The sequence below is a fragment of the Thunnus thynnus genome, chromosome 20, assembly GCF_963924715.1.
Source record: "Thunnus thynnus chromosome 20, fThuThy2.1, whole genome shotgun sequence".
Lineage (NCBI taxonomy): Eukaryota > Metazoa > Chordata > Actinopteri > Scombriformes > Scombridae > Thunnus > Thunnus thynnus.
In genome coordinates, this window is record NC_089536.1 from 12,273,672 (window position 1) to 12,301,581 (window position 27,910).

The window sequence follows — 27,910 nt, forward strand, 5'->3', positions numbered from 1 at the left end:
CTAACAATCTGACACATTTCAGTTCTCTTATGGCCCCCCGAGAAAGCTCCAGAAGATGCAGAACATCCTTAACGGGTGTTGCAAGGCAACGCTTACACGGTTTCTCTCGGCATCTAAAGATATGCAGAAAGGCTAAGAGAGGCTGACACAATTTCAAGGAGTCGCTCATACAGCTGAGCAAAAAAAAAAAAGCTCAGAGTGCCCTGTTCACTCCAGTGAATATGGGTATCCTTTGGCAAGTGCAAAGTTTGGATAAGCACGGCTTCCTGCCAGCAGCGGAGATTAAAGTTGTGTGTTTAGAAGTGGATGGCAGGGACTTGCTTGGTGGAAGTTTTTCCCCACAGGCAGGGAACGTGGCAGCTAAGGTCAGGGGGGCCGCCATATCACAGCCCTAAAAATATCCTCTGCATTTGATGCCCGTCACAGAGCAGTTATACAATCTGTGCCCTGACTTGAGCCTGCCAGAATTAAACCTCACCATGTTCTGCCTTTAAGGACGGCTTCACAACAAGCCGGCTAGAATGATGAAAACAAAACTGTCGAGCAGGAAAATGAAGGACTTCAATCTCTCGGTGAGTTGTATTGGAGATGCATGCGGAAAACAAAAAAAAACCCAAAACAAAACAGAGCTTTTTCATGATTGTATAGCAGAGGAAAAATGGAAAGGAGGGGGGAAAAAAGCAACTGTGGTATTTCTTTTTCTCCCTTAAGCTAATAAATCATGTGTGAAAGGAAGCCACGGTGAGAAAATGGCTTCTCACAAGTCAAAGACTGGCACCAAGATAAATGTTACAAAGGCAGCGGAGGAATCCAGTCCAGTGGATGAATATGTCACACCTGGGGGCTATGAGCTGGAGAAAATCCTCAACCGTGGGAGTGTGGCTTACACTCATGTCAACGAGGTTTGGCCTAACACCTACATCGGGGACGAGTAAGTATAAAAAGCATTAAATTACTAAAATGAATAACTTAATAGAGGATTAAAATAATATCCACACTGGCTTCTCGCAGGGAGACTGCAAAGGACAAATATAATCTGGAGAAGTTGGGGATTACGCACATCTTGAATGCGGCAGAGGGGACATGGAACCACGTGGACACTGGAGCTGGTTACTACAGCGACATGGACATCGTCTATTACGGCGTGGTAGCAGAGGACATCCAAACCTTTGACCTCAGCCAGTATTTTTTCTCTGCTGCCAAGTTTATTAAAGAAACACTAAGCAATCCTCAGAGTAAGATGACACAGATTTAAAGGGTCATTTCAGCCAAATTGCAGACGTTTTTTTTCACTTCTCTTTAATGGTATCCAGTCTTGATAGGTCTCTTCCACCTGAATATATAAGTTTTGAAATTTGTGCTCAAAAGTTTTGAAAAAATGAATGGTTTGAGCACCACAAATGAAATCTGATTCGCCTTATTCATGTTGGTGTAGCAGCAGAAATAAAAAAATTTAGATATCTCAGTGATAGATACCAAGAAAGTGAAAAAATATGTTTTTTGTAATTTGGATGAACTGACCCTTTAAATTGACAAAAGAACAAAATACAAGAAAAAAAAGTTGTAAATGTACCAAATCCCTGATTGTGTGATTTGCGCATCTCCAGATAAACTGCTGGTTCACTGCGTGATGGGAAGGAGTCGGTCTGCCACGCTCTTCCTTGCCTACCTCATGATCTGCGAGAACATGACGGTGGTTGACGCCATCGAGCACGTGAAAAAACGCAGGCGGATCATCCCCAACTGGGGCTTCCTGAAACAGCTGAGAGAATTGGACATGCAGCTCCAGGAGAAAAAGAAAGACACTACAGAGCAGAGCTGATTATAAAGACTTGTTGGGGCGAGTTGAGTCTCAGGTCAAGCCTCAAGTCATTTAAGACTAAGTTCATGTCAGGTTATAAGTCAGTAGTCCAAGTCTAGACCCAAATAAATCAAGAATCCTTTGTCAAGGTTCAGGACTATCACAGCAAGTCTCAAGTCAAGTCTTTAGTTATTCAAGACAAGTCCAAGTCAAGTCACAAAGCATTTTAGAGTCACGTTAAAAGTAATTACAGATAGTCCAATTAGTTTGAGACAGGTTCAGTTTAAATCTTAAGTCATTTGAGACGAGTCCAACTCAGCTCTCAAGTAATCCGATACAAGTCCAGGTCTCATGTCTATTGCAGCAAGTCACATGACAAGTCTGAAGTCAAGTCTCAGTTACTGTAGACAAGTCTGAGTCAAATCTCAAACACGTTATTGGAGACAAATCCAAGTTAAGTCTCAAGTCATTCTAGAGACGTCCAAGTCTATCAGAGCGAATTTCATAAAGTCTCGAGCCTTTTAAGGGATTAAGCCATTTCACTGGTCTAAATAAACAAGCTGCAAGTCACAATGCAAGGTCTCCAACTGCTGACCATTAAAATGAACAGCGTTTCAACATTCACCCTTTAAAGTTGTGTTAATAATGCTTTTTTTTTTTGCATCATTTAGATCAAGTCATTTTTTTGTATTGTATTAAATATTCAAGGTGTGTAGCCATGAAAAACCTGCCTGTTGCTCTCTGTTTGTGTATGGTTATTGCTCTGGAATTTTTCAAAACTGTTGGCAAGTCAAGCTTTTAGGGGGTGAAATCTCAATTAAATCAAGTCTCAGAGCAGCCAAGTCCAAGTCAAGTTTTCTTTTTCACTTCTTTTTTATTTTAAAATACTTTTCTGCAGAGAAAACGGACTCCTGGATTACCACCAATTAGAAATCTGTCGTTTCATCCTCGTTCTTATGATACGTTTCAGGCTAGTGGTTTTTTTTTTTAATTAAAGGAGAACAAGCATGTACATGGTCAATCATAATTTATTCTTATGCTAAAATGTACAGCATTTTAAGTGACTGACAAAAGGAGAAAAGTCATAAATACAAGAATGTCATTCTGTCCGATTTTTGTGCACATAGCCAGGTATTTCCCCCCTTTTCTAACCAGCAACTCTGTACAGGTACAAAGGCTACAAAAGAGCAATATAAACAAAAACACAAGTACAAGTTGCGAATTACATGCAATTCATTAGCTTAGTTTGGTCTATTCACAGGCTCTATTCTTCTACACTTCGGTAAAATATAAATCCAACATTTTATAAAGATAGAAAACAAATCTACAGATGGAATGAAAACGTAGCTTTAAAGGCATTATGTAAAATATCAACTTTGGACTAAATTTATATTTTCTTTATTGTTATTCATTGTTATAATCATTTAGTTCTTTTAAATTCTGCCACACTTCTGGACATTTTGAAATGTTTTAGAATTTTCAGGGTACAAACACTGAGATATGCTTTGTTATTTTGACAGAAATCAGTCTGCTTTATTAAACAGAAAGCTGCCTCAAGGAGATCTGTTACAAAAAGACTTCAGAATTATACATACATAGCAATAAAACCTCTCAAACCGAACAGAAAACAGGACTAAGTTTACATTTTTTTACATTATTAGAATTAACAAAATATAGTTTCATCTTTCTCCCTGTGGAGGGAAACCTAATAAAGGCCAGATATCTTTAAAATGGCTTGCTATTAAGCACAACACTTGTACAGTACTACTCAATGCACTGTCACTAACAGAGACTGAAGCATGCTAGTTTTCACTTTACAAAATAAGTACAATAATTTAAATATACAAAGGCATGAGTATAGTACAAACTAATTGTCAGCACTGTTAGACAGGTACACTGAACAGGTTCAAACAGCCACTAACTCCACTTGTAGCAGGCACATTAAATGGCTTCATTTGAGGCTGCTACACGACTGCAAGACCACTGATGAAATCTCTACCTCCGAGCTCTGAACCCGCCTGCTGCAAAGACACATCAGAGACACTAACACTAATTAAATAGATTTTCATCATAATGATGTAAGGCTTCCCATCTGGAGGAACAAAAATACTTTTTTTTTTTTTTAACATTAGCTTCAAAGTTTACTCATTGATGAAAATTTTTGCATTCTTTCCAAGTGCTGCTGCTGGTTTTTAAGTAATAAACAATAACAAAAAGACACCAAAAAAAGAAAACAAGGCCAGATCAGTGCATCTTTGAACAGCAAAATGCACGTGAGAAGAACCAGCTCAGTCCTGCGGAGAGTTACCGCCTGATGAAAGGCCCTTTCAGGGACTGCTTGGACATGCCTGTGTTCATGTAACCATGGTGACCAGCTGGAGTGTACACCATGTTGCCATGTGGTGGAGCCTGCATGGGCTGCTGGGGGTATGGCTGTGTTCCCATCATGCCCATCTGCATAGAGTACTGGGGTGACTGGTTCATATAGGCGTGGTTGCCATGGTAGCCGCTGTTCATCATGGGCTGGCTCATGCTGTAGCCATTCATGGCGTTGAGGGAGGACATGTTCATGGAGTTGACATTGTAGGCTGGTGCCGGCATGATGTTCACGCTCATGTTCATGCGCGGCATGGCGGCCAACGTCCTGGATGGTGCCTGCATGGCAACAGTCTGCGGCGGCCGGGCGTACATCTGCTGCTGGTGGTGCGACAGCGGGGCAGACTTGGAGCGTGCTGAGATGTGACTCTTGGAGGCCATTTGGGGCTGAATGCGCTGCGATGGCGGGATGCCCATGTTGCGCTGTAGCATCATGGGTGGTGGAGAGCTGAGATTCGGGGGTGGGGTCATGGTGGCCTGCACCTGTGGGTTGGAAACTCGATGTCTCTCGGTCTGGGATAAGGATACCAGACTGGAGTGCTGCGATGACAACGAAGGGGTGTTTGCATAAGATGTGATGGGGTGTGAGGCCGAGTGGTTGAAAGGCAGCGAGTGAGGGTGGTCGATGAATGTGTTGGTGAACTGCTGCAGTTTGGCCAGACTGAGGCCAGACGACTGAGAGTAGTGCCCGCTGCCATATTCCCCCTGGTGGTTGATTCTCTCGTAGAGGGTGAAGTTTGGGTTGCCAGACTCAGGAATGTCTGCCAGCTGCATGGTGGTGGTGAAGTTGGTGGGTATGGCGCACTGTGCCATTGACTGCTGCTGGCTGTGCTGACTGTGTTGATTGTGAAGACTATGCTGAGCGTGCTGATTGTGCTGGCTGAGCTGATTGTGCTGCAGGTGGTGATTGTGGTGGTGACTATGCTGGTTGTGGGGATTGTGTTGACTGTGCTGGCTTAGCTGATTGTGTGGACCGTGCTGATTGTGTTGGCTGTGCTGATTGTGTGGGCCGTGCCTGCTGTGGGAGTTGTGTTGACTGTGTTGAGTGTGTTGGCTGTGCTGGCTGCGCTGGTTGTGTTGACTGTGCTGGCTATGCTGACTGTTGCTGGGAGGCCTTTCCACCACCACGCAGCCCTGGGGCGACTTGACGTTGCAGTGCGGCGGTGAACTCAGGCTGTTCTGCTGAATCATCCCGCAGCTGCCAGCCATTTGCTGGCTCACGGCACAGCTGCTCTGGGGGATGCTGCCATAGGAGCAGCTGTTCTGGGAGGGGCCTGCCCCACAGATGCTGCCTCCCATGGTGGAGTCGTAGCTGCTGGGGTTCTCATAGTTCTCCGTGGTGCTCTCAATGCTGCCCAGATCGCTGAAGCCGCTGTCCACCACCTGCTGCGAATGATCCGACACCGATGGCACATCCATCATGGGACTCGTCTCCATGTTGTGGAGAGAGGGCACTGAGATTGCGCTATGGTCAGGGCTGATCTGAGTGTAGCCGCTTTCCAGGATGGAGACAGCCGGGCTGTTAACAGAGCGTACAGACTGGCTGGGATGGGACTGCGCAGAGGAAAGTGGACTGCTGTGGTCTGACTGGGGGCAGTCATCCAGCGGGGTGAGCTGGGGGCTTTGGGCCATGTGGGCATAAGTCTGCAGGCTCCTGCAGGCCTCCTGGCTTTCTACACAGTCCTGGAAAACATTCTCCCGCTCACTCTCCTGTGTCAGCGACTGAACAGCTTGGGCTGTCTCTGAGTCAATCTCTGTGCAGATTGGGGGATCCTCCCTCAGCACGGGACTGAGTGCTGGCCTCTCTGCAGGCTGAGGAGGCGCATGATCCGGACAGGGACTGGGTGTGCTCTCCTCCTCTGACTCAGAGTCTACAGGGTTATCAGAGTCTACAGCTGCTACTGAAGCGACTGCTACTGCTGCAGGTGGTGGTGTTGCTACTGTCGTTTCTGTCACTACGTCCTGAATGCTTTCTGCAGCAGTAGCTGGTTCCTCTTCACTACACGGTAGCGTAGAAACCTGCTGACTCAACTCAGAGTCATTGTCTTCTTTTGGATCTAAAAAAGGTGGGGTGTCTTCGGCTATTTCTTTCGAACTCTGTTCCAACTCTGCTTTGCTGCTCTCAGGCTCTGCTGTCTTGCTGTGGCTGTCATCTTCATCATCTGCATCCTGATCCTCTATTTGAGTTCTCTGCTCATCCTCCTCCTCATCTTCCTCATTGTCATTCTCCAACGATACAGCACCCTCTGTGCTGTGTTCCACATCTTTGGCTGGGGAGTCCTGCTCGTGTTCACTCTCATGCTGGTCGTCTTCAGGCGGTTCTGGGGAATCGCTTCTGTCCTCGTGCTGAGGGAACATGGCCACAGGAGAGGCGGCAGGTGAGCACACCGGAGAAACCACCGGTGATCCCTCAGGGGAGCTTGACTTCTGGGATCGGTGGTCAGCAGGACTTGGGGGCTCAGAGGGGAGCCTCTCTAGCATTCTATCTGGACTAGCTGAGTGCCTGGCTGCTTTGCTGCCCTCGTCTGCGCTGACAACGTCGTGGTCTGGTTCCTCTTTCACTTCCTCTGTCTGAATATGGTGCTGCTCCGCCTCCATAGGAGTTTCAGGGGGCGTGTAGAGGTTGAGCTTGAAGCCCATTTTTCGCTCGTTCTTTAGCCTCCATTTAGGGGGACCCCGTTTCACTCCCTTGGGCCACCCTTTCTTCCGTTTCATTGGACGAGGTCTGCTGGGTCTCTTAGAAAGGACATCAGCTCCTACAGATAAAAAAAACAACAAAACAAAACATTTTACTATTTTGCCAGAGAATTCGCACAATCTGCTATAAAAATATTTTATGAGTAATAATTCACTATAGAATATTTATATGACAGTCGAGATGCAATTACCTTCATTCCAGTGTTCAAGATTGTCTTTCTGTGCATTCTTCTCGAGCCTTGGGCGACCTCTCCGGCGTTTCACTGGTGTAATCTGTGTCTTGTCCTCCTCCTCCTCCTCTTCTTCTTCCATCTCGCCCACTCTGCAGGTGCGTTCCAGCAGGGGCATAGGGCGCTCATCGTCTGAGTTGTCAAATGGCTCATTCAGCACCTCTGTCGTCTCAGAGATGGTTTCTGTTGTTACGCTGCTGTTTATTCTCTTTCTTTTACGCCCTCTCTTCTTGAGCACAATGGTTCTCTGAAACCCAAATAAAAGACCAACCAATGAAAACATAATAAAACCTCCGTCAGAGAAGACTAGTTTTGTAAAGAGTGAAAACTAGGGCACTAGGTGGATGACCTCCATTAGGATACAGCAGAAATTCATTCAGGCTTTTGTGCTAAATGTAAAATGTTAAAACCACACAGTGAAACTAAATGTTTGAGCAATGCAGCCTGGTGTGGAAAACCACAAATGAGACAGGCAGAGTAAGCAGAAACCACAGTCTATATTTTAATTCTCCAGTTGTTTCCCAACGGCTGTCTACGACTCAACCGCTTTCCTCTCCGAAATTCTTCACAAGAAGAATGTGAAATCAATACTGTAACTAATGCACTAAATAAACTCCAACAGCCACTGCTGTTCTTTCCTGGATTCCATACAGTTTTTGTTGAAAAGGTCTCCCCTGACATCATGCAGCCGGCTGTAATATTATCTCCAGCACAAGGGGGCAGTGCCATATAGACAGAACAGATGTGAGAAGCACAGAGGAGGGCAGTAAATTAACCATGACCATTGACAATAGTACAAGGTTTAGCCTGCACAGTCTCGACACCAGCAGTGAAAACACAATCTATTATCTACAGCTGCAGGCACACAGGGAGGCTCCAGATGACAAGAGAAAGCCACTGAACCCTCCACTGAATTCATGAATATTTATCAAACCTTTCCATCTCACCCGAGTACACAACATGGTCCCTAATGAAGGAAATATCTCATGATATACATTCAATTTCACAATGTCCTAGAATAAAACTCCAGATAATCAATGAGATAATCCCACTTGGGAAAATAGCTGACTTGTGGTGATGCAAAAGGAACATGATTCACATCAATAAACAATAAAAGTCACCTTTCTTTTGGCTGCAAGCAATGCATGGGCTTTTGTCAGGATGGGTGGTGAGCCATCGGAGTCATCGTCGTCGTCATCGTCGGCTTCGTCATCGCTCAAGTCCTCCGACTGCTGGATGCGCCTGGTCCAGGACGGTGCAGGGCGGCGTTCGTAGGTTCTGTAGGGAACCTTGCAATGGACCTTCGTGAGAGGTTGTCTGCTACTGTGAGTCATCATGTAGCCCTCTCTCTCCTCCTTCTCCCAGCAACTGGCCTGCTCCTTCAGCCGCTCAGCCTGGTAATTAAACAGACAAGACGCATTATCTCTGGGAAAGGCACACGCACGACTACAACATCTGAGCAATGAGGCTAATGGGAAAACACGAGATTGGAATTAACATCATGACAAATGAATCACTGCAGGTTTCTCCTGATAATAAGAGCAACGTCCTGATTGGATGTTTGCCCGTCATGGAGGAAACATTTCCGTTAAGCAACCGTGGAAAGATTGCATTTCATGGATGTATGTGGTGAACTGATTTAGGGCAATTTTGCACAACATTAGATGCCTGCTGACAGTGAGAATGCTCTGCCCGTTAATGGCCTCAATTTGAACTCCCAAGCTAATCAAGCAAACCTTCAGCATTGCAGGAAATGTAAACAAATAACCAGCGTCTCCTGATTGATCAGGAAAACCTACATCCATCTCTGCCTCCCTCTCCTCCTCCGACAGGACTGCGTTGACAGTTGTGGAAGGTGTCCAGCGCAGGGCGTCAGGGTCCACCTCGTTCTGACGTGGGTTAGCCCTCAGCCTCTCCATGTGCCTCTGAATCAATCGCTCTCTTCTGATCAACACAATCCTAGGTCACAGAGAGAAAAGCCTATGAGATCATGTCCAAAACAGAGCGAAGCACTAGCCACAGTAGACAGAAGGTGATGTGTGGTTAAATACAAGCACAAAGACGAACTCTTTGGGACAGCAGGTGCTCCATGTCCTTGGGGGTGCTTAATCTGACTTACTTCTGTCAATATTCAGCGGCATTAATGGATATGCTGTTAAAAATACCCGCTGGCCTGGATAAGTCAGACAGCACGCAGAAGCGGCAGCACAGGCTGAAGGAGACTGCGGCTCAGAAACTGACCTGCCATCCTGTCTGTCAATCATGCCGAGCTGCTGGAGAGTAGCGGCGATGTCGTGTGGACACATCCCAGTGGCCCTGCTTATTCCTTTAACACTGATGTGTTTATCTGGGTGCTTATAAAGGTACTCCAGTATGACACTTTTCCAATATGCCAGGTAGGATAAGCGACCCAGATCTGACAGCGGCTTCTCCGGGGAGCCAGCTTGTCCTTCTTGCCTGGTGAGAAGGTAACCTAAAAAGACACGATTCAAACAAAAACAAAATGCTTTAGTCAAGCCAGAGGCTGCTGCTGGGTTATTTCAGATTGCATTTCAATCCCCACACCCCCCTCCCTTATGGATTACATATTCATGTGAGGATGTGACACTGAACCCTAGTTGGGATTTCACCTTCAAATAGTATAAAGAGAAGCGAGGCAATCAGTTTTCCTCTCCTTCAACCTCTGTCAGAAGCTATGATACATGCTGGCAAGGGCAACAAAGGAGGTTGAAAGAGGGAGTAAAGAGGAAACAAAGCGACAGAGCGCAACAAAAAAGCAGCTGGATGTCATTGCTCACAAGAGACTGCACTTAGAAGAGATAACGAACAAGAAAAAAAATCTAATACTAATATGTATCTGTGTGTAATTAGTTTTATAGTGGCCCTGTCAAGGGTCATCCATTATGAGCGGCATGAAATTAATTAATGCCTTTTAATGTGCACCCACTACCGAGAACCAAACAAGCAAATCTAATCACCAAACAGTGAACACATAATATTCCAGTAATCATGAAAATATTCATTACTAAAGCTAAGAAGAGGAGCCAGTGATAACAAACACTTAGCGATGAATATTCAAATAAATTAATTGAAAAAAAAAGTCATATTTCATTTCATGTCATTTTACAAGTATATTATCATTAATAAACCAAAACAAAAGAGCTATTCCAACTCCTTTGAATTATGATTTGAAAGGGAACATTTTTCACACAGGCTCCCACTAATGCTGTGCTCTCAGAGCTACCTGAGACAAAGTGTTCCTCTAATACAATCCAATATAACAGAAAATCTTAATCTAAACAACTTCCAGCTCCAAAGCTACATTTTCCAATAAAGCCTTCAAAGAGCTCAGAACTCAGCTGTGTTCAATCTCCCTTAATCCCTGTCTTTGTTATCAGCACACTCTCAATATCACAGATCCTCTCGCATCTCTGTGTCTCAATGGCTCCCAAAGTGAACAGGAAATCAAATGCTCCATTACCGCTCGCCCTCCCCTCACTTGCTCCTTTTCCTTCTCTTCATCACACACACAAACTCGGCGAGGAGACAACTCTTGAAAAATAATAATAAAAAAAAGCTGTAATGATAAAAAACTGCCTGCCTAAACACAGAAATCCACTCAAGGCAGCAACTGTTTTCATAAGTGGGCCGCCAGGCTTTAAATATTGTATGTGTTGTGTTGCATTTACTGGACTAAAACATAAAAGCAGCATCTATACCTCATCACAAGTCAAAGAGAGAGAACTGGGGTTTTTTCTACAAAAGAGCTCTCGAGGCGATGCTTAGGTAAAATACTATTGGCCATCAAATAATGTATGCACACGGAATATAATGTTTCTCACTCCTAATCTTCTGTGATTGCTTAAGCACTGTACACGAATGCTCTTGATTCGACCACTTCAAAGCCTTAACCAAATAACAGCACCTTGCCACAAGCTACAAATTCACCCCTTAATCTGAAATTGTTTGTAAAGACCAAGGAAAAAAAAAAAAAAACTCAGTTCAGTGGTCTAAAAAAGCATTAAGGAACTTACTGAAATCAATAAGGAACCTTCCAAATCCTTGCCTTTGGTACTGAGGCATGATCATTATGCAGGAGACATTGTACTTCTGCTGGCAAAGCTTTTCCTGAGGGAAGGAGAAACAGATCAAGTATGTCAGAGCTCTGCTGAAGCTGGCAATTTACTGCACCTGCCATTGTCCTTGTCTGAAGCTGTGCACGTGTGCATGCACGCCACACACACACCTTCACTAAAAAGTATTGCTCTGTGTGTGAATTAGGGCTGCCGCTAACGATTACTTACATCACTGGTTAATCTGTTGATTATTTTTTGATTTTTGGATTAATTATTTAGTCTTTACAATGTCAGACAATTGTGAAAAATTTCAGAGTCCAAGGTCTTGTTTGCTTAGTCTACAAAGATATATAACTACAATCACATCAAACTGAAAAACACAGAATCCTCATATTTGAGAAGCTGGAATAAGTCAATGTTTGCCATTTTGCTTGACTAATCAATTATTTGACTCAACATTTAAGCAAAACTGCGAATAAATTGGATGCACTTAACAAAAAAAAGGACAAATTAGAGTAAGATCTCTCTGTATCAGTATCACCATTCAAATATGATGTGCGGTATTCCTTCATTTCCCGTATAATCACTCTGTAATTCTTACCTTGGAGAAATAGCCCACAAGATGACAGCCTTTCTCATCATTCTTTGTAAGTATGTAGAAGAGGAAAGGCTCCACATCATAATACAAGGTCTTGTGATCCAGGAAAAGCTTGGCTAACAGGCAGAGGTTTTGGCAGAATAGTTTGCTGACATTTCCATCAACCTAAACACGGAATAAAAGGAGCAAGAGGACACTGTTCAAACAGTCCCATTTTTTCCCTCCTCCTCCCAGAACCCATTCAATGGAATCTCATGCAGCATACAGTTATTGCTTTATTGCTGTAAAAGGAAGCTGACCTCAAAGACGGAAAGGTCGTCCTTTCTGTAGATTTCATTGGCTGGCGGGTGGAACCAGCCACACTTCTTTGTGTGTCTCTGGAGAATGTTTTTGCTTCTCATGTACTTCAGACAGAATTCGCACAGATAAAGCTTTTGTAATCTAACAAAGACAAAAGGGAGAGCTGCGGTTTGTACTCAGGCATGAGAGGTTTTTTAAAGGACATTCAAATAAAATTTGTCTCAAGTAATAAAGTAATAAAACAAACTGGCGTTGTCTGTTGTGTATCATCAACGTTACCTTGAATATTCAGGCGGGTAAGGTGACGAGTACCAGGTTTGAATCTCATTCTTCCCAAATTCAATGACTGCGGGGCATCGCATGGAGTCTGTGTTCATCAGAGGTCCAGTTCTCTGAGAAAAGATTTAACAAAGACAAAGGGATGAATATGCTGATCAAGATAATTGTCTTTATCACCAGACCATATCAATGTATTGTGACAAAATTCTCTACTCAAGATTGTGGTTCACAGTTCTCATGTCAAAATGAAAGATACATTACATTTGACCACGATCTGTCAATAATTAGATCTTGAGTACTTGTGTAACATATAATCTTCGAAAAATATAGAGTTGCTGCTGACATCTGTGTTAGCTGATCCACTAGCTTTCAGTGTTCAATGTATTTTATCATAGAGTTTCTTTTACTGCTCTTCCTAAAAATCTGAAATGTTCCTGTGTTTTTCTGTCCTTACTCTTAATATATTTACTGCTACTACTCTATTGAGGGAGTAAGATTTGAGCACAGATAAAAGATTATATGTATTATTTTGTTTGCGCTGAATGACTACAGCTCCCATGAGTCTTAGCCATACGCATGCTACTAAGACCTCATGGGAGTTGTAGTTGTTAAGGGCTAAAAAAAGAAACATTATTTATGTTGGTTAAAATATTTAAGAGTCGTATGTTACTAAGCAGCACAGTTGTAGATCCCCAAGAAACCGTCTATGGGAAAATACATAATGTGGATGAGGATGGTGGAATAAAGGATAGTTTAAAGCAGGGTGGGACGGCCATATGTGTTTCAGATGACAGACATCTGTATGGCATATCTCTTTCAAATACTTTTGGCTGCTAGCAAGAACACAGAATTGGCTGCACATATGTGATTGTAAGACCCTGTTCTTGTAACAGTATTGTGTTGCCAATGTCAACTCACTAGTTCAACTTAAAAGTCAATAAAATAGAAGTTGCAAACTTCGCCTAAAATTCAAGTTGGTGTTTAAGATGTTTTACCCCTTTCCTAAGTTTTCTCACCTGCGCAGCGAGTTCCTGGACACGCATGAATGTCTCAATGTCCTCCTCTGTGACGTGGTCTCTGGACATGGCCGCAAAGTCGGCTTGAGCCTCCTGCTTCACTCGCAGCTCCCCATTGTGGCCTGTTACAGGCAAAGTAACACAACATCAACACATCAGATAGCAAATCAACACTGGCCTATTTGAAGCAGCCGTGGCTGAATAATCTCATAAATGCATTCTATGCAAATGTGCTTATACTGTGAGTACTGCTGCTGAGCCTGTTTGAGGCCGTGTCTCTGAGGAATTTCATAATATATCATCTTTGCATGTTTATATGAAAATCCCTAATGTAATGAAGTGAAACTAAATCACTCTAATTGCGTAACCGCTTTCATGTGCTTAGTCATCCACCAAGACAGTTTCCCATGAATTAAGAAGCAGATGCAGTGAAGGGAGCGAGTGTCGACATGAAAAGCAACTGATGTTGGAAAGCAGGCAGTAATTTTTATGAAAGACATCAACACCATGACTTAACCACCAAAACAAAAACCCATTACAAGTGGAAGTGATGTGTCATTAACATATTTATGGAAATGTTCTGCTGGGTAAGTAGTGTTTGTGCAATATATTGTTTGGAACTGTTTGAAATACATCCATTTGTTTTTCCAACGTGTTTTTTTTTTCCGACTATAACTTCACTCCTGAAGACAGTGAAATGCAAGGGTTACTGCCCTTCTGGCTATAATCATCATGTCAGCTCTGAGTCAGCTTGGGTGGGTGAATCACTGGGTTGTATGTGTCTAATGACCACTGGAATTGAGGTTGAGTGGAGACAGTGATTTCAAGAGTGAGGGTGTGATGAGGAAGAGCGCTGATGGGACTACAGCCTCTACTAGGTAGTGATCACAATATACGCACTACTGCAGAGGGTAAAGGACAGAGCAAGGAGCAACATGAGGGAGTTAGTGGGCCATGCACTATGACAAAAGCCAACGGGCGAGAGGATGGAAGCCACGTAAACTCCGCAGCCAAGTCAAAACGCAACGAAACTGGGTTAAGAAACTAAAATAATTCAAATTAGGCAGAAGATTAGTAGACTGTTAGGATGTTGAGGGTGTCTTCTCAAAGAAAAGATTAGCTCTAGTCTGGAAAAAAAATAACTGCGAGTGTCAAGCTTTAAAAAAATAAAGAAGAAGCTTAAAAGGTGTGGAGACGCAGGTCTTGGCTGGCGTTTCGAGCCTTGCTTACCATGATTATTCTCAGGCTTAATTCTTCCGTCTGTCAAGTCTCCCTTTCCTGGTGAGGGGGCTCCCTTCTGAGGGCTCACTTTATACCTCAGCCTGCCTAGTGTCCTGTGCTTTTTAAGGAAGGGGTTACGTTTGAAATGACTGACCATCTTAAATGGGTGTCCTCTGGGTCGTCCCGGCCCAGCAGATGTGGAGTGTAACCTATTTCTATTAAACTCGCTCTTTCCAAGGCGCTGGGGCCCCGTTTTGGACGCATGGGGTGAATCCTGCTTATGGTGCATGCGCTTAGGCGGCGCATAGCAAGGTAGTCTCTTTTTTCGCGACTGTCCCTGAGTAGTATAAATGTGTGAGAGTCCGTCAAATAGTCCCTTAAGTTGGCTGCTATTGCAGAGACTACTCAGGGAAGGAACACTAGACTGGCTGGAAGAGCTTTGGGGCGAGTTAGCAGAGGTGGAGCTGCTGGACACCTGCGAGGGTGGGCTAAGTCCCGGCAACGTGGGGGCGGGAGGAAGTGCAGAGGACGAGGGGGTTATCTTTTGAGTGGCGTGAGCAGCAAAGGCAAACGGCTCTGGTGGCTTGGACAGTTTGGGCGGACCCTTGTCCCTAGAGCTTAACTGTTTGGCAGGCGACTCTACGGCTACAGCTCGCGAGCGACGGCCCACGGGGGAAGGGGTAAAGAATTTGGAAAGCCCATCAATAAGCCCTTTGGTTTTCTTGTTAACGGTGAGTGTAGCTGGGGTGGAGGTGGGCGTGAGGGGGGGAGTGGTGGTGGGAGTGGAAGTGGTGAATTGGGTGGCGTCGACCGCACAACAGGGGTCTGCAACAGCCATTCTGTCTCTGGCGTCCTTCACAGATGCAGCATGACCAGATGAAGGTGTGGAACAGACGGTAATCTTTTGAACCCTACCAGGTGACCCCCTTCCTCCAAGTGCTACCATGGAGCCATCACCACTGGTTACAGACCTGCGTAGACAAGAAAAACTGAATCAAGATCTCACCGGACAACAGATCTGTAAGTTATTCTTTATTCATTCATGGGACATTAAGAGTTTTTTGGGAACAATCGACACATTGTGTATCCAAAAAATCTCAAACAAAAAACCAGTTTACTGTTTTAGCTTATGTTTGCTTGTTGTGTTCTTATTCTCTGTAAAAGCATTTTGTAACTTTGTTAAAGGATCATTTCCAGTTTATTACAACTTGAGTCCTATTACATGGGTTTTGACCATCATTTTTATCTATATCTATCTTATAATTTTGATTGATTGATTATTTTTCATTTCAAACATGTTAAAATAAAATAAAATATATAGGCAGTGAAACAAAACACAGCAAACTTTCAGTAAACAACACAAATAATAAACATTTAATGTTCGAAAAGGGTGTAGGATGAAGTGAAGAACTTTTCTAGTCCTACCTCATTCTTTTATACTTTATCAATCATATCAAAGCCAAAAACATTCAAAACAACACAAGAGAATAAAGATAACTAGCATAGAAACAATAACAACAAACAAAAACAACACAAGTCAAAAAGACACACTGTACCAAATCATATTATTCCAGTCCACCTCTTTGTTCATCCATGCTTCGTCTGTTCAATGTTATTTTTAAAGATTTGTTTAAACTTACTTAATGTTCTACATATTTTAATTTCTTCACTACAGTTTTCCCATAGATTAACTCCCTTTATTGTGATACAATGAGGTTTTGCATTTGTCCTCACTAACTGTTTTTTTATATATATACATATTCCTCTCAAATCATATTTACTTTCCCTCATTTGAAACAACCTTTGGATACTGTTTGGTAACTACTGATTTTTTACTCTATACATGATTTAAATAGTTTTGAAGTCAACCAGGTTGTTAAATTTTAGTGCATTTAGTTTGATGAAGAATGGGTTTGTTGGTTCTCTGTAAGTGGTTTTATTTACGATCTTATGGCTCTTTTTTGAAGGATGAAGATTTGATCTGTGTTTGTTTTGTATGTGTTCCTCAACACTTCCACACAGTAGGTAATGTATGGGAGTATGAAGGAACAGTACAAGGAGTATAGTGATGGTTGATTTAGGAGATCTTTGACTTTGACTTACACTTGACTTTGATATTTTTGCTTTAATATAATTTATGAGTGTGTGTACTCTTTGATTTCTACATAATTTATCATGAGTTTCTTGTTGAGTTAGTTGAACGATTCCCAAATGTTAATATAAATATTATATTTATATTAACATTATACTCAACAAACTAATTGCTGAGAACTCTGGAATTCCCAACATCACTCACAACCACAGCAAGTACGGCAAGTAGGTCGAAGTTGAACCAGAGGCAATATGAATTTTCCTTTAACAAATTGAAACTGCTAATATTGAAATTTGTGAACACTTACATTCTTTGCTTGAGCTTATTTCTGGGCCTTCCGATTGGCTTTGCATATCGACGTTTGATCTGATCGGCTTTCTTGTGCAGCAGTTTCTTCCCATTCTCCTTCGGCCTGCAGACTTGGCAGATCCAGGTTCCTGGAGGGTGTCCAAACACAGAGAGTACCATTTGGGTGGGTTCATCAATTCAGAGGACATACAGTACATTCATTTGAAACATTTCCTTTAATACCAAGAGCTGGCGAGGATCCCACCAGCTCACAATGACAATCAATTACTCAGCACAAAGCGAAAATCCATAAGAAAAACATTGGGTCAATTCTCTGTCCAGTGAAATAGACTTCGTGTCAGCTTGTTGAGCAAAGCTATGTGACTTGTATGAATTGCCTGCCAAATGTCCTACTACAGTACGTGCACCATCATTACAAGCCTCGCTGTAGGGTCACTACTGTAATCCAGAGATAGCAAATCTCCCCGGGGATGCTGGAATAATTTGATATGCATGCAAAGCTCCTAATAAGCCACCGCTGCCTCTCTGTGTGCTGAGTGACAGCCCCAAACGGCTGTCTGTGAAGAAAAGGCTTTGAATTGACAGCAGAGAGGGAAACAGAGAAGCCAGACAGTGTAAACACCTCACCTTTTGGCATTCTTGAAAGCGGCGGGTCGCAGCATTCCATGTGAAAGCCCCGATCACATGAATCGCAGAATAGCATCTCATCCTGAAAGGGAACAGCAGGCATGTGTAAGGGATGTCCCTGTTGCATACATGTAACGACACCCACATCATTTTAAGTCTTTTGCAAAAATAAACCCAATTGTGCACAAGAGAGGCTTTACAAATCTGAGGGAAAACCAACAAATCCTCAGGGATGCACAAAATGGGATCTACCTCCAAGCCAACAACACTGAAAATGGTGTGTGTTAAGATGTATGCAACATCGTACTTACAGCATTTTTCCCCTGTATTCGACAGGAGCTGCAGGTTTTGCATTCAATACACTGCCACCGTAATCTCTTCACATTTGAGGTTAATTCAGGGGAAAACTTCAGACATGATGGATGCCCTTCAGAAGTAATCAAAAATGCATATTAGCATGACACATTTTTTACAGCGTTGACTGTGTCACAGAGCTAGAGACAAGGCTTTCTATTTAATCACACAGTAAGGTTAAATATTAACATATTACATCATCAAAAACAATGCGGCCTATATGTCCGCGACACTTTTTCTCCCCTCTGCCACAAGTTGTGTCTAAAAACAGTATGATCGAACATCTGAGCCGCTAATTAAAGATAATTTGATCTTAATGAGGCAGAAACAGTAGCAGCACTCATTCTAATGGAAGCCGATCCATGAAAGTCATGTAAAAGCTTGCCTTCTCCCTCACCCGGCTCCCTCTCATGGTTGTAAAACAGCTGTTTTACAGTGAGAGCACAATTTGTGTACACTACGAGCAGTTAATGAAAACCACCTCGACGCTACTTAGTCAAATTTGAGCTATAAAAATGTCACCAGGAGAACAATTCCTTACGGCATTTAAAATAATTGTTCAAACATAAATGACTCCTTGGCAGAGGTAATTTTATGGGGGGTTAGCAGTTTTGTCTGGAACAAAAGAACAGTAAAGGAAATGCCACCAATCTGCAGCGGGAAAATGGTTGATCTTTGATCCGCTGTGCCTGGTGAGCTATATAGAAGATTCTGAATTGAACGAAAATTACTTGGGTGATTTCAGATTCTAATGGCCACTTATAGAGCATCTGCCCTTCTTGAGCCCAGTGAGAGTTGCAAGCAATTTGGGTCCCTTCAGCCACTCAATTTGAACATTGTTCTTCCAATAAATCCCTTAAAGGGAAGCAGAAAAAATATGGAGCGAGAATATGACATCTGCCTAGCTGACGCTGAGAACTGCTGATACCAGGGTTTGGTGATATGATGATATACTGTATCTTGTGAGATGACAGAAATTTATCAGCCATCACAGATTTTTCTATAACCTTTATAGTGAAGTAGCTTTAATACCTCTGGTGATATTCGGAGATTGCAGGCTATGTTGCAAATCAATGAGCAGGACAGCTTTAAGGAAATATTGGATTTTTGCATCAATGTGATTTAAGTGTCATGATTTTTCAGGTATTTAAGGCAAAAAAAACCCACATTTCCATCTGGTTATGTAAACATTTGGTTAACTTAATCTCCAAAAAATGCAATACAGCATAGCAATAAAGTAATTACATATATAGCTTGATTATGAAATGAAGTTACATACCATGATAGAAAATGTAATACATGTTAGCCATGTATATGTTCTACTACTCTAAAGTTTTAATTTTTCAGGGCTGGGCAATAAATAAGTATTATCCCTTGTTATTACTGTTATTACTTACTTTTGTGGTATAGTTTTACAAATTTTTGAGATCCAAATAAATTATAGCAAGCAAATTGTTATTGTTATAAAAGTAACAAAAACGAGCGAGTGAAATTACTGTTTTACACAATACCAAATGATTTTAACCATATTGTCCAGCTCTGTTCCTCATACACTCACACTGTTGCCTCTGAATCTTGCCAACATGCTAACAGTTCTGTCCAGACTACAACATGTTATGGCTTGTGAGAACTTACCACTGCTCCCACAGTCTGCACAGGACAGCAGCTCTTCTGGCCGCTTGTCCCGATTTGACTCTTTCGTTCCAAGACAGAAACTGCATATTGGGATGGGGTCAACCCGGAGCTGGGTGGGAACACAAACAGAGACAAACTGTTTAAAAAACAGAAACGGGCACAGGCTGCGTATGTAGTGCTTGAAAAGTCTGTTTGTTTTCGGACATTTTATCTCGTCAGGAGTTGGGAGATTGCTGTATACATATTGCTGGTTAAGGCAAGAAGGTAAAAACCTGTGTGGATGAAATGAAACAGCCACAAAAATACAAACCAGAAGCATGAGCTCAGAGAATGAGCAAAAGTCGAGTTCTCACAGACTAGAACTGAATAATAAATGAATCTTGTCCTCGGAGATATGCTGCGTTTCAGATCCACCTCCTTTATCCATTACATCTGAATGGGAGAGTGATCTTAGTAATCATAGTTTAAGGGCTTAATCCAATTCTTAAAGCTTGCACTCCAGTCTGAAAGGATTAACCAGCATGTAATCAAATTACCTCAATAATAAAACATGCTCTCATTGTTACTGCCGTGATCCACCGTAAATGTTGCAAGTCTCAGAACAAACACTCATTTAAGGGCTTACGGTAAAGTTCAGAAGAAGTAAAATATGAGCTCAAGATTTAAGAGGATTTCCCCATTGATCACTAAGAATGAAGAGAGGCTGACTCCAGGGAGGGAACTGGGAAATACTTGACTTGTCATCTTGTTAAACAGCAGCCAGTCAAAACCTAACCAATCTTAGGCTGAAATTATGGTCACACTCAACTCAGATTGTGTACCTTTAAATATGAGATCATATAAGCAAACCTCTAGAGGAGCATCAAACAAACTGCTGCCTGCTTGAGAGGAAGTTCTAAACGGAAAATAACACTCACAGGGTGTGACCATAAATAACCTACCTCATCATCAGTTTACACACTAAGGCCTTGTCAATCGACTGGAGCTTTGAAGGGCACTCTGGGGATGCCCATAATTAGTTTCTATGATGCAGATCAGCATCCTCACCTCAACCAAATTTGCGACCTCCAAATCTCTATCGGTGCTGACCTCTGCCCGACCTACAGTTGAATAAAGGGGTATCTTGTTTTGTTTTTTTTCCCTCCATCCGGCAACACACACATATGACAGGACAATCCTTTCAACCCGTCACACCATCTAAATGATTCCCAGGAGGATATGCAGCAAGGATACAGTGGGAATTTAGTCATTGCTCCTGGCTGTTGCATCAATTAGATGTTACGGCGAGGGAAAGCAGTTTACTGCCACATCAATGATTACTCTATTTTCCAACCTGCCAGGTCAATATTTGAAAGCGGGCGCTGGCATTAGAAGCAGACTGCTGCTCACACAGCTGTGATTATGGACCAAAAACATTGAAATGCTACTGCTACACCTGTAGGATACAACATGTGGCTCAGAGGTAATCAGTGACTTTATTGTCTCATGTTAAAGAAAAGAAAGTATATTTTGCTCAGATTTAGCAAGATGTAGCCTCTACAACTGCAAACAATCTTGTTGAACAGGCCTGGTTAGAAGTACTGTTCATATTACAAACGAACACAACTGCTGCTGAAACGATTAGTCGATTGACAAAAAGTTTATCAGCAACTATGTTACGCCATTTATCAAGCTAAATGTGATGGCTTTTTACATGTTTCTAAATTGACCTTTGGCTCTTAGAACTTGTGATAGTTACTTTTCTCACATTACATAGACTTAACGATTAATCAAAAAGATCATACACACAACCCCAGTGTTTTGTTAATTGGACTGCACAATGTCTGACAATTAAGGGCTTATCAAAGTTCAGATCACGTTCACTTGGGGCAGAGATAAAGAGAGAAATATTAGCTTTTGTCCTTGATCATAAGCCATCTTCCTTCTAAAAGATGCAGTCAAAGGCATCTGAAAACAAGGGCTCAGAGTTGTGAGTGCGATATTATTTCTTCTTTATGTACAAAAAGCACATGTGTGTCATTAGGGATGGTGTTCAATAGCATTTTACCAAATTGGAATCCCTTGCAAATCTATTAGGTTTACCTTTCACCATCTGAAGTAACTAAAGGCTAAAAGAACTACAACTCAAAGATGTCTAATCCCCTTTTGTTAGCTGTGAAAGCAGGAACACTAGCGTTGTTAGTGGCAGCCTAATTAATGTTCACAACCTGTACCTACAACGTGAAAATGAGATGCGCAGCGTAATGAAATGTTCATTAAACGTATCTGACACGTTCAATTAACAGCTGTAGCCTCCTGTACTTCACAAGCTACTTACTCCTGTTTCAGAACTATTAAATTGATCAGATTAAAATGTTGATATGATATGAATCAACGTTTAACTGGGAGACTCTTAATCTGATGTGAGATGATCAGCTAGATCATTTCTCTAAAGACACCACTCTGTTGGTCTCTGTTAAACTACAAAAACACACAGCCCACAGTGGTGTTACAAAGTGATGTGTGTTTTCCCTCCCAAACAATCTTTTGTTGAATACAGACACCAGCTGCAGAGAGCATTTTAACAACAGAATAGGCAAACTTTTCATTTTAGCCGTTACAGAATTAATGTTAATTAGCTACAGCTGCTCTAATGTGCTGCCGGTGATGTCTGTCATTTTAACCAGCGACTGAGACAGTTGGCTAAAAATGAGAAGCCTGCACCCTGTATACTTTCCATTGCCCTTTGCTAATACAAAGAGTGAGGAGAGATAAAAGGTTTGATAAGATAATTGTTAGCGTCATAGCTTAACGAATGTGGGCATTTTGCTGACTAGAAACCAGATCCGAGATGAAACCAGCTATCGGAACCCATCCATGTGGTATTTTTATTACACTGCATGCGGAGAAAAACTGAATCACTGAGTAAATAATTTTCTTATGAGCCTTTAAACTTTGGTTTTGGATCAACAAAATGTCTGTGCTAGTGTGCAGCCTGCGCATAGTGCTGTTGAAATGCTCAGAGCTGAGACACACAAACACACACACACACACACACACAAAAAAAAAAAAAAAAAAAAAAAAATAAGTATATATATATATATATATATGTATATATATGTGTATATATATATATCTTAATAAGTCTTTGCTTCATAGCATAGTCTCCGATGGCTGAGCTATGAAGTCTAATCCAGGAACTGGAGAATTAATTTCCATCAGGAATATTCTTATATTCTTAGGCCTGGTGATTAAAACCAATAGCAATTTGCAAATCTACCACAGCACAAAAATGCGCAAACAGAGAAACAAACACAGCTGAAGAGATGCTGATGATTTTCTTGGGGATTCTAAATTAAGTACATTACAGGAAATTATGCTGCTTCAAAAGAGCAGGCTGTCCTGAGTGAGGGGGTGGGGTCCTATTAGAACACTGCTGGTAGAGAGAGAGAGAGAGAGAGGTAGTGAGAGACAGAAAGAGAGAGAGAGAGAGAGCTCAAGTGGTTGCATAACACAGCAGGAAAAAAAACTCTCATTCCTTGCCTTTGTTCCTGCCAGAGTCTCTTCAGAATGTAATAAACTCAAAACCAAGACTGCTCTTTTTTACCTCAAAGTATCTGTTATTCTCAACACACACACACACACGCACACACACTCGTTGTGCTTAAGGAACAGAGCAGGCAGAGATGTCTCATCCTTTGAAGTGAACGGCAAACCTGGACTGGGCTAGGTGATGTCATCAGGCCGGGAGCAATAGGTTGAAATGTTCCAAATGGAAAACAGCAGGCCTTCCTCAGCTATGAGAACCATCGCAGGACACTGTGTCTCTAAACAGTTCTCAGTTTCACTCTTGGCCTGACCACAGACACAGTCACAGTTGTGGCTGCAGTATCAAGGTGTCGCTTCCTGATTATTCACTGCGAAACTGGTGGGGAGCTGGGTGACATCTCTATAGCCTGATGCTGCTCGTCACTTCAGCTGCATAACTTGTGCATAAACTATTAGACCGCAGCTCATCTTGATAAGCCTCAACACATGATCTGCAAAAAGCCTTCACAACAAACTATCTAGATGACTGTATGCTGCGCTTTGGGGCCACACAAAGAAAACTACTTTCACTCTCCTGCACTCGACAGTGTCTTCTTAAAATTGCAAAGCGAGTACAAAAGTGCTGTCATTTCACAGGCGTTTGTTTGCAGCGTGTGTTAAAGCTAAGCACCAGTAAAAAAGACACAATCTCTGCAAGCTATAAACCACCCCTGAGGTGCCAAAAGCAGCGGAAACAATGCAACCTGGAAGTTTGTTTATATGGTTTCTTTTCCTCTCTGGGGCATCTCGGTTAGCACAAAGGTCATAACAGCTGCATGAAGTCTGAGAATATTCTGTCCAACCACACATACTTCAGCTCCAATTTCCCAGCCATATTTGCAAGGACTACTTCGTGCTCTTGCCTTTGTCAATTACAAATAAAATATCCCAATTCTGTTCACTAATGCTTTGCTACTCACAAGACAGCCAGCCACATCCCTTAAGGTCATTAGGCTAGAGTTACATAACTTGTGGGAAGCCTACAGCAGACTGCCTACCACACACTGTCAGCATGACTTTCTGGTTATCCAAGATCTCTTATTATGGAGACCAAGACCAACACAACCCCAAAGGGACACACTCTAGATTTGCGTTGTTCCTGACCTGCCAAGTTAGAGTCCCAAAGACCACAATCATAAAATTCCCATTAAGGAAAATGTCACCCGTCCTCCTTGGAATAAAAATTTTCCAAAAAAAGTTCCAAAAGGCCTTAATACATGGAAAACAAAGCTTTAGTACATGTTATGGCTGAGTGACAGTGTTCAAATCAATGACACATTGATAACAAGATTATTTCGGTCATTGGGACATCCCTTTGGGGTAACAGCAACATAAGACACAGCAAAGGTGAGGGTGATATGAGGATCAGCATGAGGTGAAGCAGTGAAAATGCAGAGGCCAAGGTGTGTGTACCTGGTCTCGCTCATGGGGGAGGAGTGTCACTGATGACAGGACCAAGGGGGAAGCACTTGGACACCTGGAGCCCCTTCCCTCTGCACTGCCATGGCTGAGCTTATACCGAGGGCCGTTTTTCAACAACCTGCCGTTGTTAACCGACCGCTTGGCCGCTAGCCGTAACCTCTGCCGGAAAGCAGGGTTATCAACAATGTTTGAGAGGTCATCCTGGTTCCTCAGATACCTCTCGATGTTCTTTAGCGAGGAGCCATGTGTATCATCCAGGCCCTCAATGGCCCTCTTAAGTATCTTATTCCAATCAATATGGCGCAGATCGCTTGAATTCCATATAGATTCCTTTGATGGCACAGACACGTTTGCAGGCGGGATTGATCCAACTCTCCCGGGATTTCCTGGGTCCTTATAAGAGGCGCTCCCCTTATTTGTAACCTTGAGAATAGAGCCATCATGAACACTTAATTCCAACTGCTCAAGGACGGTCTTCTTGTCCAGTCCATGTGATGTGGCCACCGCATGACAAATTCTCTCCTCCGAGGGCCTCTGCTTTTGCCTTTTGATTTTCTGTATTGCTTCAAGAATCCACTCCGTGTACAGAGGGTTTGCAAGTTTTACCATGGTTGAACAATTAGACTCACAAAAATGTGATCCATACAGATTCCTCCTTTCTGCTGCTGAACACTGGGTACATCCACATCCTTGATAAGGTCAAAAAGTTATGTTCCACTCCGCCATCCACATATTTTTCCTCAATCCTGGGTATCAGACATTGAACTTGAGGAAAAAGTTGGCACTAATAAATTCCACAATCGTAGTTACCACCTGACCTGGAGCTGTGTTAATTGAAATCCCAGATCAAATCTAAAAGAGAAAAAAAAGAGAAACAAACAAGTCAAATACATTTGTAATTCACAAACTCTCCTGTTAATTGCTGGTTATTTCCTCTAATATACATTCTACAAACTAGCTTACAGCATATTAGATATAAAGGCTAAGCCAGAGGCATGTAGCAAGAACTTTAAAGATGTGGTAAAACATGAGCTACAGATGAATTATAACAGATGCAGGAGCTGTCATGGCTGCTAAAGAAATTACAGTGACTTAATCCATAGTCTGACACCATATTCCACACAGCAAACCAGATGTCCATTTCAAAAGAGACTATTTTGTCAAAGTAGCTAATAAGTTTCCACACTATGACAGTTTAGCTTAGCTAGAAACTTCTACCGAGTTCTGGAAAAGTATGAACTCTCTCCTCGACACTTTTTTTTTTGGTTTCAGATTCATTTTCTACATTAAAGAAAAAACAAAACAACCTTACAAGTTAACATTACTTCTACAGCGTAATTTACAAAGTGTCAGTTTAACATTGCGTTTAAAAAGAAGCCGTTACTCACAAAAAAGCACAAAAAGGAGGTTTAACTGTAACGTTTAGCCGTTAGACGCCCGCACGCGACTTTTGACAGCTCGACGTCCGCGACGACTAACTGATCAGCGCGAGCTTTAATGACAGATGTATATAATCAATGTTCACTTCCTGACAGCTGCCGTTAGACGTTTTAAAGGCCAGTCTGCAAATCATCACCGCGCCGTTTAGCGAAGGAAGAAACCGGTAATAACTACGTAACAAACCTAGAGTTGTGTTTCCGCTGAGTTGAGCAGATAAATGACAGTGTTGCCAGCATTACTGATGTCACCTAAACAGTCGCCATTTTGTTACAATGTTGTAGTTTACATGAATCCGACATGACGCTGATTACAATCCAATGGAGTCTCATTAAACCTTACCTACACTAATGTGCCCTCCCTAGCAACTTCAATATTGGCTGTAAAGACAAGATCCGATTTCTGGTTTGATAAAGCACATGTCAATCTTTATGTATGAGCTCACTCCGAGAGGCACGGCACTGGCTGTATGATCTGTCACTTCACTCAATTGACCCGCCTCTTAAGGTGCCTTCAGTGATGAATTGATATAATTTACCTCCAACAGTCATAATATCTTAACTTACAGCTCTACCCGCAGCGACAGGATATTATTAAGTCACACGTACACTATAACAGACATAAACTGGCTGAGTTATGATTAAACGAGATAAATATTTAACCTCATTTGCAAAGCGTTTAACACCGGCCCACCTTAATTAGATTCCTCCTTGAAACAGTTGGTTACACTTGAAAGTGATTTGGATCATTTTAGACTTTAATTGGCTGTTTGTTAAATCTATCATTTGTTTGCATTATAACCAGCAAAGACTCAAGCGCTGATTTAAAGTGGAACACGTCTCATTAAAATAAAATAAATAAATAAATAAAAAACCTTCCAGGTAGCATATTCAAGACTCCTGCAGGCTAAAATGTGTGAAAGCTATCGCCTTTCCCTCCTCTTTATCTTCCTCCCCTTTTCATTCTTTCCCCCCAGAGAGGAGCCGTAATTCTCCTGATATTTAACATTTAAACTATGTGACGTTAAATTGAGGGGCGATGAATAAACGTTCCGCTGAGCTAAAAAAAAAAAAAAAAAAAAAAAGTAGGTTTTTCTGTACGCTTCACGTCTGCCAGGCGGAATTATTAACGTCCTGTGTTGCGCTGTGCAATGATGGCATGACCTCTTTATCACCATTAACTATCAAATATCTCCGATGAGGGAAAAATAGTGAGCCCTGGAGGGGAAAAAAGATGTTCAGGGGGGAATACAAGTTAACACGACTGCTGGGAGAGTAGCTCCTTCGTCACTGCTTCTCAATTATGTATCGCTATAGTTTTTTCTCAGCTCCCATTTCTCAGCTCAGCGCCGCTCTCGTTTTCCATATTATATTAGGAAATGATACACAGCCTTCTTTGGATTTTTTTTTAACACCGTTTTAGATGTTACACAAACCCGACCGACCTATCTAACGTAGCCGCCGTTAAAAAGCGAGAAGGCAACAACAACAAATTAACGCCAAGTTTCATGCAAGAATGAAGATATAACTAGAATGAAAGAGAAAGAGGAAAAAAAGAGGGCACAGGCTACCGTAAATATTTGCTGGTAGTTTACCTCTTCAAGTTTTTCCCCCCCTCGGATACTCCTCTTCATTATCGGGGAAACGTCGAAGGATAAAAATGTGCAGCGACATATCCGAGCGATTTCGTGGGATTTGATCTCTTAAAGCGAAGGCTGAAAAGCTTGCGCCGAGACATGGAGAGGACCTGATAACAACTAATTGAAAGGTTAATCTACATAGCAGCCTGTGACAAAGTGGTACCCTCCCCCTTCTTCTTCTTCCACTGTAGACATCCCTACTTCAGTGTAGTGGAGCGGACCGTCGCCCCTTTA

General features: G+C 42.3%; 2 protein-coding genes across 6 annotated transcripts; one reads left to right on the forward strand and one right to left on the reverse strand.

The window, feature by feature from the left end:
• Nucleotides 1-414: 414 nt before the first annotated feature.
• Nucleotides 415-2,813, forward strand: LOC137172698 (dual specificity phosphatase 29-like). The gene is made up of 4 exons (XM_067577279.1): nt 415-572; nt 712-931; nt 1,012-1,235; nt 1,608-2,813. Exons 2-4 carry the CDS (start codon nt 750-752, stop codon nt 1,820-1,822), a joined length of 621 nt encoding a protein of 206 aa, XP_067433380.1. The 5' UTR covers nt 415-572; nt 712-749; the 3' UTR covers nt 1,823-2,813.
• Nucleotides 2,812-27,894, reverse strand: kat6b (K(lysine) acetyltransferase 6B). 5 transcript variants are annotated; one of them, XM_067577268.1, is made up of 17 exons: nt 27,632-27,894; nt 24,592-25,452; nt 19,612-19,720; nt 17,934-18,049; nt 17,623-17,704; nt 16,994-17,123; nt 14,604-15,565; nt 13,374-13,495; nt 12,358-12,470; nt 12,078-12,219; nt 11,782-11,943; nt 11,139-11,232; nt 9,346-9,577; nt 8,904-9,063; nt 8,226-8,498; nt 7,066-7,351; nt 2,812-6,933 (listed from the first exon to the last, which is right to left on the reverse strand). In XM_067577268.1, exons 2-17 carry the CDS (start codon nt 25,207-25,209, stop codon nt 4,106-4,108), a joined length of 6,429 nt encoding a protein of 2,142 aa, XP_067433369.1. In that variant the 5' UTR covers nt 25,210-25,452; nt 27,632-27,894; the 3' UTR covers nt 2,812-4,105. The 5 variants fall into 5 exon arrangements, with proteins under 5 accessions (XP_067433369.1, XP_067433371.1, XP_067433372.1 ...); XM_067577270.1 differs by having other exon boundaries at nt 27,608-27,894; XM_067577271.1 differs by lacking the exon at nt 27,632-27,894 and adding an exon at nt 26,224-26,381 and having other exon boundaries at nt 15,510-15,565.
• Nucleotides 27,895-27,910: the final 16 nt, after the last annotated feature.